This window comes from Panicum hallii, chromosome 1, assembly GCF_002211085.1.
Source record: "Panicum hallii strain FIL2 chromosome 1, PHallii_v3.1, whole genome shotgun sequence".
Taxonomy (NCBI): Eukaryota; Viridiplantae; Streptophyta; class Magnoliopsida; order Poales; family Poaceae; genus Panicum; species Panicum hallii.
Window position 1 is genome coordinate 11,938,193 of NC_038042.1, and position 15,266 is coordinate 11,953,458.

At 46.0% G+C, this 15,266-nt stretch overlaps 1 protein-coding gene across 1 annotated transcript; it reads right to left on the reverse strand.

The window, feature by feature from the left end:
* Positions 1-319: 319 nt before the first annotated feature.
* LOC112895968 (GDSL esterase/lipase At2g30220-like) lies at positions 320-1,242 on the reverse strand. Its single transcript, XM_025963991.1, has 3 exons — positions 1,137-1,242; positions 925-1,052; positions 320-655 (listed from the first exon to the last, which is right to left on the reverse strand). The coding sequence occupies exons 1-3, from the start codon at positions 1,240-1,242 to the stop codon at positions 320-322; spliced, it is 570 nt and encodes a 189-aa protein (XP_025819776.1).
* Positions 1,243-15,266: the final 14,024 nt, after the last annotated feature.

The window sequence follows — 15,266 nt, forward strand, 5'->3', positions numbered from 1 at the left end:
CACTCGGCAAAGTAACAATCTTTGCCGAGTGCCTCAGCGCTGGCACTCGGCAAAGATTATTTCTTTGCCGAGTGCCAAGGACCTGGCACTCGGCAAATTGTTCGTTATGTCTCTGCTCCGTCACGGCGCTTAAATTTTGCTGAGTGCGGGATTTTGCGCTCGGCAAAGGCTTTGCCGAGTGCCTGACGAAATGCACCCGGCAAAGTCCTCTTTGCCGACATTTTCTCTTCCGTGTGTCCTTTGCCGAGTGTTTTTGGAGCTTTGCCGAGTGTTTTTGACACTCGGCAAAGTAGCCGTTTCCGTAGTGCATATTCTCATCTCATCTCAGTCTATAAACTTGAAATGGATGCAGTATCTTCGTTGATTTACCAGTGGCTGATGGGTTTGCAAAGTTGGTGTTGGAGAAGCTGTAGAAGTCGGCGAGTGAGTAGCGGAAGCGATGGAACTTGGTAGCGAGGTTGGCCAGGATTGTCCCGAGCGCGGCGTTGAACTCGGCAGCGCGCCTGTTCAGGCCACTAGCATCGCCGCTGCATCGGGACATCTGTACGGATGGCAAGCGCCCGATGAGCCCAATGTTGATGATCCCGAACTTCCTTGCTCCCATTCCATGGAGCACTGTGAAGGTATTGTTATACATGTCGATGAGGCGGCTCAACTTCAGTTTTATTGTCCCTGAGTGGGAAGCTTAGGTAGAAGTTGCAGCACGGGAGGAGATCCATGGTGCCAACCCCAATAAGGAACAAGGATTTGGACAAGAAATTGTTCGGTGGTTTGCGGCCACCCAGCAAAGCCTTTAGACGGGCTCTCGTGGCCGCGAAGCTCTCCACTTGCTCTTTCAGTGAAATGGTCATTTGTGCATTCTAAAAAAACAGATTTAGTATGTCGTGATCCATTTGCAATGTAACATTTCAGTTTTCTACTTACAGTGGATTCCGTAATCCCAGCGTTAGCAAAAGCGTAGTTGACTCCAGTAAAACCCTCCATTGTGCTCGGGCTAGGCGTTGGATGTGAACGGTAAGCTGGTGGACTCATCTGGAATCCCAGAGCTTTTGCTGCATACCGCACAACATAAAATAATGGTCAACCACGTTGGTATGCTATATTGCATGTACCTGCATATTCAGGTCAGTACTTACCAATGAAGTCGGCAATGTTGTACCCATTGCTGAACTGGCCGGTGGGTTCAGAGTTGGGGAAGTCTACGCCGTAGTAAGGTTGGTTGGCTCGGGGTGCATCCCCCATCTCCTGACCTTCAGGTAGATTGTTGTTGTTGCCAATGTCGAGGGCACCATCCCCGCAGACAAAGATCGCCGGAAGTGATGGCGGTGGTGCTGCTGACACTGGTGGTAGCGCTGGCTGTGGTGCAGGTGCCGAAGGTTGCTCTGGCTGTGCTACGGCAGCTGTACTGCTGGAAAGAACTTGGAAGGATATAGTTATTATCAAAAGGGAGGAACCTAATGCTACACTTTGCCATCGTGCGCTGCCAAATGCACTTATACACAAGTGACAGCGAGTTGATGGCTAAGCGGATGGAACTGGCAGGTACTTATATATTATTATTACAAGGTGTCAAGCATTTCATCTCATGTCCGGATATCAGCTGGTCTTATTCAACAACATGTTGCTTCCATTGCTTCGACGCATGGCACGTGCATTCATGCGTACTCCAAAGCTTAAGTCATCATCAGCACGAAGATCTTGAAATGGTCAGCTTGGAATTAATTACTGTAGCGCCAAGATTAGTCCTTTGGTCAACTAATTATTTGGTGATGGTGAGGAATTGATTCAGAGTTACCGCCTGAAATGATGCGGTTGACAGCATGCAACAATGTAGGATAAAAGTATAAAAACATTTCTGCACTTCATACTATTACCTTAGAAATGTAATATAATGCAAGGGTGCCTCTGCTCCATCCGTCACTACAGGAAAATAGTGTAATTTCGTCGGCCAGAAATCGACGAAAATAGCCCGAAAGCCATCAAAAATAGTTATATTTTCGTCGGCCTCCAGAAGGCCGACGAAAATATGCTCTTTCTTTTGTCGGCCCGGGCCTGGCCAACGAAAATATGGACTATTTTTCGTCGGCCTGCACTAGGCCGACGAAAATAAGTTCAAATTTCGTCGGTTTGTGTTGGCCGACGAAATAAGCTAGTTATTTTCGTCGACTTGTGTTGGGCCGACGAAATTATATGTAGCCGACGAATTGAAATTGAGCTGCTTCGGTGTAGTGCGTGCCGTGAGATAGTGTACGGTTGATCTCACCCCCACAGACTCCTACCTACTGGCTGCGTGATGACACTGGAGATGATAAGATCACTCAGCTGTTGTAACCTCCAATCACTTACATAGCATAACCTATCAAATGTATGAACCTGGGAAAGTATGTGTATGAGAGGCAAGACAAAATAGTGTTATTACAATATTACTTGAAACAATTGGAATATATAGTATTGCAATGTCTAATAGTTTACTGGGTAGTAGTAATTTTGAGAGACATAAGTATTGTTATACATTTATGAAAAACTGGTGCCCGTAGCTGATGATCAAAATTGCTTATCTTGCTTTCTCTCTTATTACTTAAATATTCTAAAGAAACACTCATATAGATATATACTTATCTTTATTCGGTTGTGATAGAGTTTAGTTAGCAAATAATATATCATCTTCTTCATCCACATTCACTATTTTTTCACTTTGCATCTCACTTCAATATGTGTTCGACATTTGTTTAATTGAACTCTTAGCATTGCTTCCTCCATACATATATACATCATATGGTAGTACAGAATCATGCACGTATACCTTGAGCGTAGTATTTTCTATATTAGGAATGGCAGATATATAATTTGGAATGGTAATTGATGTATTTCTGATATTTTTCATAATGACATGCAGGTAATTTTGATGCATTTCTAAAGGTTTGTTAAGTTTTCTAATAATGACAAATTTAGATAGTTTAGATGAACATTTAGGGAGTTACTTTAGATTATTTTTTATGATTGCATATGTGGTGATTTAGATGAAGATTAGAGGGTTACTTTAGCTTGTTTTTATATTTGCATAGTTGAATAGTTTAGATATAGATTTAGGAGGTTACTTTCACAGCTAGGGAAAAAGAGCTTTCGCTTTAGTACCGGTTAACCTTTGGTACAGTACTAAAGTTGATACGGAGCCACTTTAGTACCGGGTCCAAATTTGAAAGCTTCCGGAGCTATTTTAGTACCGGTCAATAACACCACCCGTACTAAAGAGTGATATTTAGTATCGGGTGGTGGTGCGACCCAGTACTGTGCTAAATGATCCTTCATGAGTTACTTCAAAAGGAAAGTATATCCCAAATAGTCACATGTGATGTTTAGGTGGGATGGTAATGAAGCTACACGCGAGGTCGAAGGTTGTGGGTTTGAATCCTTGCTGCTGCGCACTTTTTTTTATGCCGAATTTAGTACCGGTTGCTGCTAAGTTTTTAGCAGTGTTTGGATCATTTCCCTAAGGACAGAGAAGAGTAACTTTTTAGAAAATATATTAGATTCAAAATGACTATAATGATTAGAGTCTATTGGATTAGTGGCCAGCTTTTTCAGATTTTATGAGAATTTCTATAATTTATTTTTCTAGCGCATCTCGTCTTCCCAATTAGTATAATCATAAAAGTATGTCCTGTATAGATGTCATGTTGCAGCTGATGATTTGCATGTAACGGATAGTCCTCTTGCTTCTGTTAGTGGGTTCGTGATTAATCTTAGAACAGCAACAATAATTGGGATTTGAGCTGGCTGCTGACGACTTCTCTTTTATTCCTTTTATTTTCCTACCTTTAACTTTTATCATGCATGCAACATAAATGCATGAAGCAATGAGCTGGGGTACTAGCTTAACAGATAGTAAACCTAATTAAAAATGCAGTAAGAAAAGACAACGCACTTTGCTGCAAGAAGCAATCATCTGGGACACTATCTTAAAAAATACTCCTGAAGCAGAGTAGATCTGATATGCACCTGGAAGCACCCTAGAATGATAATACACCTCAATTGTAATTTTATTTCTTACAGCCATCGTCAAATTTCGAATTGGAATTACGCACGGATGAACGACAAATCATAACCTACAAAAAAATCTTTCATCGAAATTGCAAATTTAATCTCCAAAATAATTTGGCCCATGTTTGATGAATGTGCACCCTTGGATCTAATGGTAGAAACAGTATGCTTAGCAGCTGCCGGCCGCCCACTTGTCGATCCATCAACGTGCAAGAATACAATCACAATATCAAACAAGTATCAATACATAGGGTTAGAAAAGAAGGTGGCAACGGATAGCCTGAGATCTGGACGAGGGTGTCGGTGATATCACCACTTGCCATGGCGAATCCATTACAGACGGTCCTTAATATGAAAAACGATAATGGTAAGGATAGCGCGTCCGACGCCCCATCCACGAATCGGACGCCTCATCCACCATTCGTTAAAATTAATCACGCCCCTATTGACGTCCTTAAATGCAAAATCCAACCGTCAACTATACTTACAAATAAAGAAAAACCAAACCTCTTGCTCACATATTTGCATCACTAACCTAGTTCCACAGTTATTTTGGCTATCTAAACATTTCAGGGATGCAAGTCTGGAATAAGAAGAAAACACGAAGAATACACAGCAAACAATGCACAGAAGATTGTCCGCGGCACCACATAGGATTGAAGGGCCCACAAATCAGAGCAAACGGGCATGCCAAGCCACGAATCACCAAGAATCAACACTAGGACCCACCTGTCAGCCAGCTAGAGCAAGGCGGGCCTGGGGGAGCTCCACCTGGGGTCGGCCGAACCTAGACAGGCTCCCTTCCAGGTGCACTTCGACATGGAGTGCCCCCTACTCTTCCTCAATCCTTGGCTAAGATTTCCTTATGGAGGGATGGCAGGAACCGACCTTGGAGACTATAAAAGGAGGCCTCTCCCCCACATTCAACACACACCATTTTAAAGAAGAGAAGAGGGGGACTCCACCCTTTTAGAGCTACTTTGTAGAGTAGGTTAGGGAGTGTGTGGAGGAGAAATTTGGGAGGAGAGCTAGAGTTGTCGGCCTCCCTCTACTTGTACCTCTATGGATATGAGCCTCTTTTGAGTAAGTATCCGGGTTCGTCTACGGTGGTGAGTACTTATCAAGGTTAAGTTCTAGTTATCATTCGCTTGCGGGATCATCATTCGTCCTCAGACGTTTGCTTAGTCTTAAGACGGAGTCTGGCCAGGGTTAGAAGTAGTGATCGATAGCGTAGACGTGGTGTCTAGGCGTGAAGTCGTGTTTGTTTGCTACCCTTTCCCACGGTCTGTCGGGGTAGGCGGCAGGCGGTGACAGCCCTGTCCGTCCTTCGTAGTCCCTCATGTTCGGATTGGGCGTAGAGCTAATAGCCAGATACACTTGTTAGACCAGGTGTAAGCCGGTGCCCGAAGCAAGCGGGTAATACCTAAACTTATCTATATTAAGTATCTCTATCCTTAGTCAACCACACTACCCAGGACCATCCTATCTCTTACTTTTCCTGGGTAAACTAGCTAGAGACCATTACACCTCCGTTCTCTAAGAATTATATGATACCCTGAATACTCTCCAGGTGAAGTGCTACAACGGTATCTCCATGCGCTTGCGGATCTTATTCGTGAATGTTAAGAAATACCAACAAACATTTCTAGTGCTGTTGCCGGGGAACGGTTGTTGTAGTTGTCTTTGAACCTAGTTTGCCCGTGCACCCTCTCTTTTACCTTTTCTTCTCTTTTATCCTTTTTGTTACCATGGAGCCTATCTCTATTCAAAAAATTTTTGCTCCCAAGGGCGAATTCTTAGAGCCACCACAATCTTCCAAGCCCATCACAACTTCTGCCTACAAACTCCGTTCTAGCTTCATAGCCATGGTTCGGGAACAAACCTTCTCTGGTTTAACCATTCAATGATTTATCCAAGGAACTTTTGGGAAGGCCTTATACAATCCCACGGTTGGAGCAAACATCATGGAAGCCTCCTATGCGTTCACGCATTTGGAGCACTCCTTGGTTCCAACCAAGAAAACCCTCAGAAACGCACCAGGATCCATCCTAGAGGGAGTTGGGGTAATTCATGATGTACTTTTACGTCATGATGATTTGGAGGTTGTCCTTGATTTTCATATCTTCAATGTCTATAACTTCAATGCCTTAATTGGGCACCCCTTCGAGAAGTTGTTCCTATAAGCTCCCATTCTAGGAATCCTTGATGTGAAACTGGGGAGAGAGACATTCTCGATTCCAATTTCTCGGACGAAGAATTCTCCCGCTGAACTTCTCCCCTAGTCGGAGCCGGTTGAGAAAGTGATGGCCATTTCACCCTTCGAGCCCTCTAAGTCATCGTTAGAAAACGATGCTGAACTCTTCATCCAAGAAGAGGATGATTTAGAAGAAACTCTTGATCTCTCAACTCATGAACGGCCAACACAACCACCGATCAAGTTGAAATCCCTTCCTTCTGGCCTTCGCTATGCTTTCCTGAATGGTGACACGGAGTCTCCCGTCATCATTAATGATAGACTTTCTCGTAAGGAGACAGCCAAGCTATTAGCCATCTTAGAAAAGCATAGGCCTATTTACAGTTACTCGCTCCAGGACCTTAAGGGAATTAGCCCTACCCTCTGCACTCACCACGTCCCCTTAGACCCAACCAGCACACCTTCTAGGGAGCCTCAGCGTAGGCTTAATAATGCGATGAGAGAGGTAGTCAAGAAAGAGGTTCTCAAGCTTTTGCATGCCGGGATAATCTATCCTGTGCCTCATAGCGAATGGGAGAGCCTGTAACACCCTAATGTAAATTTCCTAATTTCTAATGAATTTATTTTGGCTTAAATAAATTTTCTAAGGTTTTCTTGATTTATCTTGCATTTAAATTAATTTTATATCATAAGTAATTAAAATTTATTTAAGAGAGTCAACATGTTTGTGCATTCATGCTGGTGCATCTCTTTTGTTTGTTTGAATGGGTTAGTTGGATTCAAATTTGAATTAAAATGGATTTGAGTTTGGAAATCAGTAAAGAAATAGAAGAGGGAAAGGAAAAAGAGAAAAGAAAGCAGCCCAAACCTCTTGGGCCGGCCCTCTCCCCAGCAGCCCACTCCCCTCTCCCCTCTTCTTTCTTCTTTCCGCATGGGCCACGCCGGCCCACTCCCTTTCTCTCCCGGGCTCCCTCTCCTCTACCTCCTCTCCACGCGGCCCGGTTCGCTCGGCCCAGTTTCTACCGCGCCCTGTTCTCTCCTTCTCTCTCTGGTTGCCCGGTCCCGCACGTCAGCGCTTCCCCTTACCTCTCCTCTCCTTTCTCCTCCCCACGCACCGGCCGCCCGAAACCTCCGGCGAGCCCTAGCGCCGGGCCCGCACGACGAGATCCCCGGCCGGGCTTTATCTGGCGATCCCGAACCCCCCTGTGTTCTTATCCCTATCCTTGGCGGCGCTCGCAAACCCTAGGACCCCCCCCCCCGCTTTGCTCCGCCGCGTCACCTCCTCTGCGCCACCGTGGGCACGCCGCTCCACCGCGCCACAGCCCGCGAGAGCTCTCGCATCAGCGTCGCCTCATCACCCAGGAGCTCCAGCGCCTTTCACTCGCGACCCCGGCCCGTTCTTTGGTCTGAATTTCCCCCGAAGACCTCCGCAGGTGAGCACTGCCGCTGCCGCGATTGCTTGCTGCCGGAGGACCGCGGGCCCTATTAACCCACGCGGCACCTTCGTGTCACACTCGATTTATAAGAACATAAATTGAGCAATCATATATGCGCCAGGATCAAGTCACGCATATATACAACAGATTATCAAGATATCACAACACATGTCACGAATAAAAGCGTATAAATTATAAAAGGAATGTCTTTATTACAACTAAATCAAGAATCAGTTCAAGAAATGCGGAAGCGTAAAATAAATACATGAAGAGTAGGGCGCCACAGGGACGTCAACTGGGAGACAACGCCTAGAAATCGTCGAGTCCGCCGATGTAGTCCTCCACGTCGCCTGGTACTGAGCAGCAGTCGAAGATATCCCAAAGAGAACAGAAGAGAGGAAGAGGCAAGTGTGAGTACACAACTTGTACTCAACAAGTATAACACGAGTATGAGGCTCTAGGGTTAGCTGACTCAACTGCGGTAGCTTTTAATCTTGGCAAATTTTATTAAAACTATTTACTATAAGTGGATGAATTACCATAAACCCATATTACATAAGAAATTAATCAATATTAGTTAAGAACTACTGAGAAACCAACCAAACCAAAACCACCCGGGGAAATCTCCCTAATCAAAGGTTGATAACCCCACTAATCAAAAGGAGGATCTGGGCCGCTCATGACTGTGAGCACAGCTGATATATCAGTTTTACACTCTCGAGAGGTTGCCCAACTTTACCCACAAGTCGTGAGCTATGCTAGTTGTTCATCACACTTCCTTAGGTGAGATGGCTAGCAAGCACACTACGAGACCGTTACAAAGGATCACGTTGGTAAGGTGTAACCGCTAAGGTTTCTGGATCAGTGACGATGGGGCCCACCTCCGGGGTACAAGACACACAGCACAGACTAAGCCGGAGGAGCAGGGACCATTGAAGCTTACCACCCCTCTTGCCCACGCAGGTAAGTTACTCCCGAACCAACACGACCTAATTAGTAAGTCAAGACCGTCCCATTCCAGTCTTGTGGTTGCGCGGATGTCCCAGGTTGTCGCTCTATGAACCGGTCCTTATGGAGAGTGGCCAACCAAGCACTAAGCACCATGCTGGCCCCCTAAACCAAGTTTCTAACAAAACATCTTTTACGGAGACGTGAGCCACTCAAGCACACAGCATAGAGGGCCACGCTCAGGATTAAGTTGCATAAGACCATTAATCAAGTTTAATTAAAAAGGACCAAGTTTGTTATAGCGCAGCAACCTAGCACAACTAACCATAATGCAACCCAAAGGATATATATATAGGATATAAAGTGGCTAGGAAAGTCCTTATAGGCATACAGTATTAAAATGCAGTATGAAATTGTATTTAAAAGTGGTAGGATGTTCATGTTATACTTGCCTTTCTCAAAGTTCTCCTGCTGCTGCTCAAAAGCTTCAGAAGGTGGTGGCTCCTGGTATTGGTCCAAAGGCTCCGCGTCTACTCACGATCATCAAGCATGGTCCAGACATACACACATGCACAAACAATAGCAAACTATAAGAAACAGTACAACATTACATGAAAACAGCACACAAAACTATTCTAAAGCTATTCTACGCGTTACAACGATCGCATGGACATAAAGAACACCTAAAACGGAGCTAAGACGCGAATTCTACGCTTGAAACAAGATCCAGGGACCTATCTGCGAGAAAAACTGGACTACAGGGGGGTTCTGGACAAAAACCAGGGACCCAAATGTAAATAAAGGGTAGACACAGGGGCTAGCACGTGAAAACCCAAGGCATGGACTGCGGCCACTAATTCCAGGAAGCTCAGGGGGGTCCGCGCAAGATTCTGGGTCGTTCTGGAATTATTTCTCAACTAACTAGGACTGCGGGTTTATTTCTCTAAAAGACAGGGGCTCTTTAGCAAAAGGAACGGCTGAAGGGGTATCTCCAAATCGGGGCCTTTGGATCGCCATCTAACGGCTCAGATTAGATCTATTACGCGAAAGGGTACGCGCGGTCCTCACCCGTTGGATCTCGATCCCACGGCTCTAATCTATCACGGCTCAATCTAATCCTGTCCGCTCGCCTCGCATCCTCCGGCTCGGGCAGATGGGCGCGCGGGACGGCGGCGCCGGCCACTGGAGCTCGACTTCCCGCGGCGGAGGCTCGCCGGAGCTGGCCAAACTCGGCCCTCCGGGCTCGGTTTTGAACGATATCAAGCCCCAGAGGTAGAGCGCGACACGGAGAACTCATCTAGGGGCTTGAGAGGGCTAATTAGGGTTTGGGTCAGAGCTCCCCACGGCAAGGGCGGCTCGGGATCGCTGCGGCCAGGGGGACGTGCTCACGCGGAGGAAAAAGAAGAGGGAGGAGGGGCACGGTGCGGTCCTTACCACCCCAGGCCGCTACGACGACGATTTGCGGCCGAGGATCGGGAATGCTGAGGCAGAATCGGGGTGGCGCCGGGCTCGGTCGATGGCGGAAGCTCAAATCCGAGCGGCGCAAGGGCACGGGGAAAAACTGGAGAGGTAGTGGCGGCTTAGGAGGAAAACGCGAGAGAGCTGCTTCAGCTAAGAAGGGTGGGGGCGGCCTTGGCGTGCGGGTCGCCCGGCAACGGGTGCCGCGCATCCCGCGGGCTGTTGCGGTCCGACCTAATCCAAGCGCGGGCGGGTTTCTAGAAGGGGAGAATGCTCGGTGCCGGCTAGTGGGACCTTGCGAGCGCGGGGGAGGGAGCCCGGGGGTGCTGCGGAGCGGCCCACGGTCAGCGGCAGAGCGGCCGGCCGGCGGAGGGAGAAACAGAGGAGGGGAAGGAGAAGGGGAGAGCGGGGGCGAAGCTGACGTGCAGGCCCCGGTTGGCAGAGGGAGAAGGAGAGAGCGGGGGAAGAGCGAGCGCACGTGGGCTGGCTGCTGAGCGCGAGAGAAAAGAAGGAGAGAGGGAGATGGAGCTCGGGCTGGGCAGTTGGGCCAGCAGGGCCCATGCGGGGGGGGGGGGGGGAAGGAAAGGGGGAGGAGTGGGCTGTGGGGAAGAGAGTCGGCCCAAGCGGAAGAGAGGGAAGGGTAGCAGGCCGGGCCAAGGAGTTTGGGCTGCCTTTCTTTCCTTTTTCCTCTTTTCTTTTTCTACACTCAAACCATCCCAACAATTCTATTTGAATTCAAATGAATTTGAATTCAAACCCTATACACTCCACACAAACAAAACCAATGCTCCAGCATGAATGCACAAACACTTTAATCCTATGATAAATTTTAATTACTTGCATTTTAAAATTACTTTAAATGCAAGGTAAATTAGAGAAAGCCCTGGAAAATTTATTTGAGCCCAAATAATTTCTTTAAAATTTGGGAAAATTACATTAGGGTGTTACAAACCTACCCCCTTACGGGAATCTCGTCCCGAGATTCGAATAGGCTAGCTAGCAAAGAGATTGGGATATGTCTTTCTCAACTCATCTTCTCACTCCCAAGTAGCCTCATCCTCCGTGTGGTGACTCCACTGAACACGGCACATCTTGATCCTCTTGTTTCTTGTAACCCTCTCGGATGTCTCTAGAATCTTCACCGGATGCTCGATATAAGTCAGATCTTCCTGTACATCCAACCCTTCTAACGGTGCTTGCTCTTCTAGCACCCTCAAGCACTTCTTCAGCTGGGACACGTGGAACACATCGTGCACTCCTGATAGATTGAGAGGCAACTCCAAATGATATGCCACCTCAACTTTCCGTTCCAACACCCTGAACGGACCAATATATCGAGGGGCTAGCTTCCCTCTTACGTTAAACCTGCGGATTCCTCTCATCGGCGAGACCTTCAGGTACACATGGTCACCCACTGCAAAGGTCAGATCTCGACGACGCACATCCGCGTAGCTCTTCTGACGAGTCTGAGCGACCCTCAGGTTCTCGCGCACCTGCTGTACCAACTGTTCGGCCTCCTCAACAATATCCGGACCGAATACCTGCCTCTCTCCAATCTGATCCCAATATAGCGGAGTCCTGCACCTCCGACCATACAGGGCCTCGAAAGGAGATTTCTTCAGACTGGTCTGATAACTGTTGTTATACGAAAACTCCGCATACGGCAGGCATTTATCCCAGCTGGTACCATACTGAATAGCACAGGCTCGAAGCATATCCTCCAACACTTGGTTGGTCCTTTCTGTCTGCCCATCTGTCTGAGGATGATATGCAGTGCTGAAACGTAGCTTCGTATCCAACGAATCATGCAACTGCTCCCAGAACCGTGAAGTGAACTGAGACCCTCGAACAGATATGATCTTCTTAGGGACACCATGTAGACAGACGATCCTGGAGATGTACAACTCTGCGAGTCTAGCACCTGAGTAAGTAGTGTTCACCGGAATAAACTGGGCAACCTTCGTCAACCGATCCACTACTACCCATATGGAGTTGTACCCTTTCTGAGTACGAGGCAAGCCGACAATGAAGTCCATAGTGATTTCCTCCCATTTCCACTCTGGAATCTTCAATGGCTGCAATAGACCTGCTGGTCTCTGATGCTCTGCCTTGACACGCTGACAAGTGTCGCAGATAGCCACATACTCCGCAACGGAACGCTTCATTCCATACCACCAGAATCGTTCCTTGAGGTCATAATACATCTTCGTGCTGCCAGGATGAATGGAATATGCCGTATCATGAGCCTCACTCAAGATCAACTTCCTGAGATCCGCTACATCTGGCACACATTGTTGTCCCGCATAACGACATAAACTAGGGATAATTTAGAATCATATCATGGTCAACAAAGAGTTTCACGAACAAGTCACGTACTTGATAATCAATGTAAAAAATAATCATCCATGGAACAAATAATAATTATTCATCATTACATAAACATACTCATGACACAAAAATCTCCCATGCACACTAGAATTACTGATGTAAGTATCTAATACCCATAGATCTCATGTGTGCCTCATGCTTTGGTTGTGGGAGAGGTTTCGTCAACGGATCAGCAACGTTTGAATCCGTGTGCACCTGCAAACCTTCACATCACCTCTCTCAACAAAGTTACGGATGAGGTAATACTTCCGCAGTATATGTCTGGACTTCTTGGTTGTTCTAGGCTCCTTTGCTAGTGCAACGGCACCACTATTATCACAATAGAGGTCCACTGGACTGGACGCACTAGGAACAACACCCAAGTCAGAAACAAACTTTCTGATCCAAACAGCTTCTTTTGCAGCTTCGGAAGCTGCAATATACTCGGCCTCTATCGTCGAATCAGCCACCGTATCTTGCTTGGAACTCTTCCAGCTCACTGCCCCCCCCATTGAGGCAGAAAATAAAACCGGATTGCGATTTGGAGTCATCTTTGTCTGTTTGAAAACTAGCATTGGTGTAACCCTTTACAAGGAGCTCATCTTCGCCTCCAAATATTAGGAACATATCCTTAGTTCTTCTCAAGTACTTAAGGATACTCTTTACAATTGTCCAATGAGCTTCACCGAAATCTGATTGATACCTGCTCGTAACACTTAGAGCAAAGGAAACATCTGGGCGCGTGCAAAGCATAGCATACATGATCGATCCTATGGCTGAAGCATAAGGAATCGTATTCATCCTCTTTTGCTCATCAGGTGTCTAGCACACTGACTCTTGCTTATAGTAATGCCATGTGACATTGGCAAGAAACCTTTCTTGGAATCTTGCATATTGAACCAATTCAATATCTTGTCAATGTACGTATCTTGGCTTAATCCAATTAGCCTTTTTGATCTATCTCTATAGATCCTAATACCCAGAATGTAAGCCGCCTCTCCTAAATCCTTCATCGAAAAACTTTTTTTCAATGAGGTTTTAACGGCTTCAAGCATTGGAATATCATTTCCGATCAGTAATATGTCATCCACATATAGGACCAGAAACACAAGTGCGCTCCCACTAGCCTTTTTGTAAACACAAGGCTCATGTTCGTTCTTGATGAAGCCAAACCCTTTGACTACATCAAAACGAATATTCCAACTCCGAGATGCTTGCTTCAATCCATAGATGGACCTATGAAGCTTACATATTTTCCCAGCATTTTTAGGATCGATAAAACCTTCAGGCTGTGTCATATACACATCCTCACTTAGATGTCCATTAAGGAAAGCGGTTTTGACATCCATTTGCCATATCTCATAGTCATAATATGCGGCAATTGCTAGGAGAATCCGAACAGACTTTAGCATTGCGACGGGCGAAAAGGTTTCCTCATAGTCAACACCTTGAATTTGTCGGAAACCTTTCGCCACCAATCGTGCCTTATAGATGTGAACATTTCCTTCCATGTCCAATTTTTTCTTAAAAATCTACTTACAGTCGACAGGTCTTACACTGTCAATTTGATCGACCAAGTTCCAAACTTGATTATCATGCATGGATTTTAACTCGGATTTCATGCCTTCAAGCCATTTGTCGGAGTCGGGTCCCATCATTGCTTCTTTGTAGGTCAAGGGCTCATCATTTTCCATCAATAATACGTGGCGCTCCTCTGTAATAAGGAGGTTGAGCTTGTCAGTAGCGCGACGTGCCCTTATAGACCTTCGTGGGGCTAGTGCCTCAACTACGGATTGTGCAACATCTTGCACATCCCGTTGATCTTCAGTGGGTGATGAAACAGTTTTGGGTGTTTCCTGAATTTCTCCAAGTTGCACCTTGCTCCCACTAAATCCTTTTGAGAGAAACTCCTTTTCTAAGAAAACACCATTGCGAGCGACAAACACTTTTCCTTCCGCCTTATTGTAAAAATAATATCCTTTGATTTCCCTAGGATACCCCACAAAGAAGCATTTGTCTGACTTTGGAGTGAGCTTATCTGACATCAAACGTTTGACATAAGCCTCACATCCCCAAACTTTGAGAAAAGATAATCCGGGACGCTTCCCAATCCATATCTCATATGGTGTCTTCTCAACAGACTTACTTGGAATCCTATTCAGTGTGAACGCAGCAGTTTCAAGAGCATAACTCCAATGACAATGGAAGATCAGCTTGGCTCATCATGGACCTAACCATATCCAACAAGGTTCGGTTCCTCCGTTCGGATACCCCATTCCATTGAGGCGTTCCGGGCGGAGTTAGCTGCGGAATAATTCCACATTGCTTCAAATGATCACCAAATTCAAGGCTCAAATATTCTCCTCCATGATCAGATCGCAGAAATTTAATTGTCTTGCCTAATTGATTTTGTACTTCATTCTGAAATTCTTTGAACTTTTCAAACGATTCAGACTTGTGCCTCATTAAGTAGATATAGCCATATCTACTAAAGTCATCAGTGAAAGTAACGAAGTACTGAAAACCACCTCTGGCTATTGAGCTCATTGGTCCACATACATCGGTATGTACAAGTCCCAACAAGTCACTAGCCCTCTCACTATAACCAGTGAAAGGCGCTTTGGTCATCTTTCCAAGCAAACAAGACTCACATGTGTCAAATGATTCAAAATCAAATGAGCTTAACAATCCATCTTTATGCAATGCGCTTCTCATTTATATGACCTAAGCGACAATGCCAAATAAAAGTGGGATTCAAATCATTTGGTCTAAGCCTCTTAGTATTAATGTTACAGATAGATTTATCCTCAAGATCAAGAACA

Excerpts from the sequence above, each read along its gene's own strand:
- LOC112895968 (XM_025963991.1), bottom strand. The coding sequence starts at position 1,242 with ATGGGGGATGCACCCCGAGCCAACCAACCTTACTACGGCGTAGACTTC. Across the intron at positions 1,053-1,136 it reads CAACATTGCCGACTTCATTG|CAAAAGCTCTGGGATTCCAG; the intron begins GTAAGTACTGAC and ends TGCGGTATGCAG. Across the intron at positions 656-924 it reads CTGGGATTACGGAATCCACT|TTGAGCCGCCTCATCGACAT; the intron begins GTAAGTAGAAAA and ends ATAAAACTGAAG.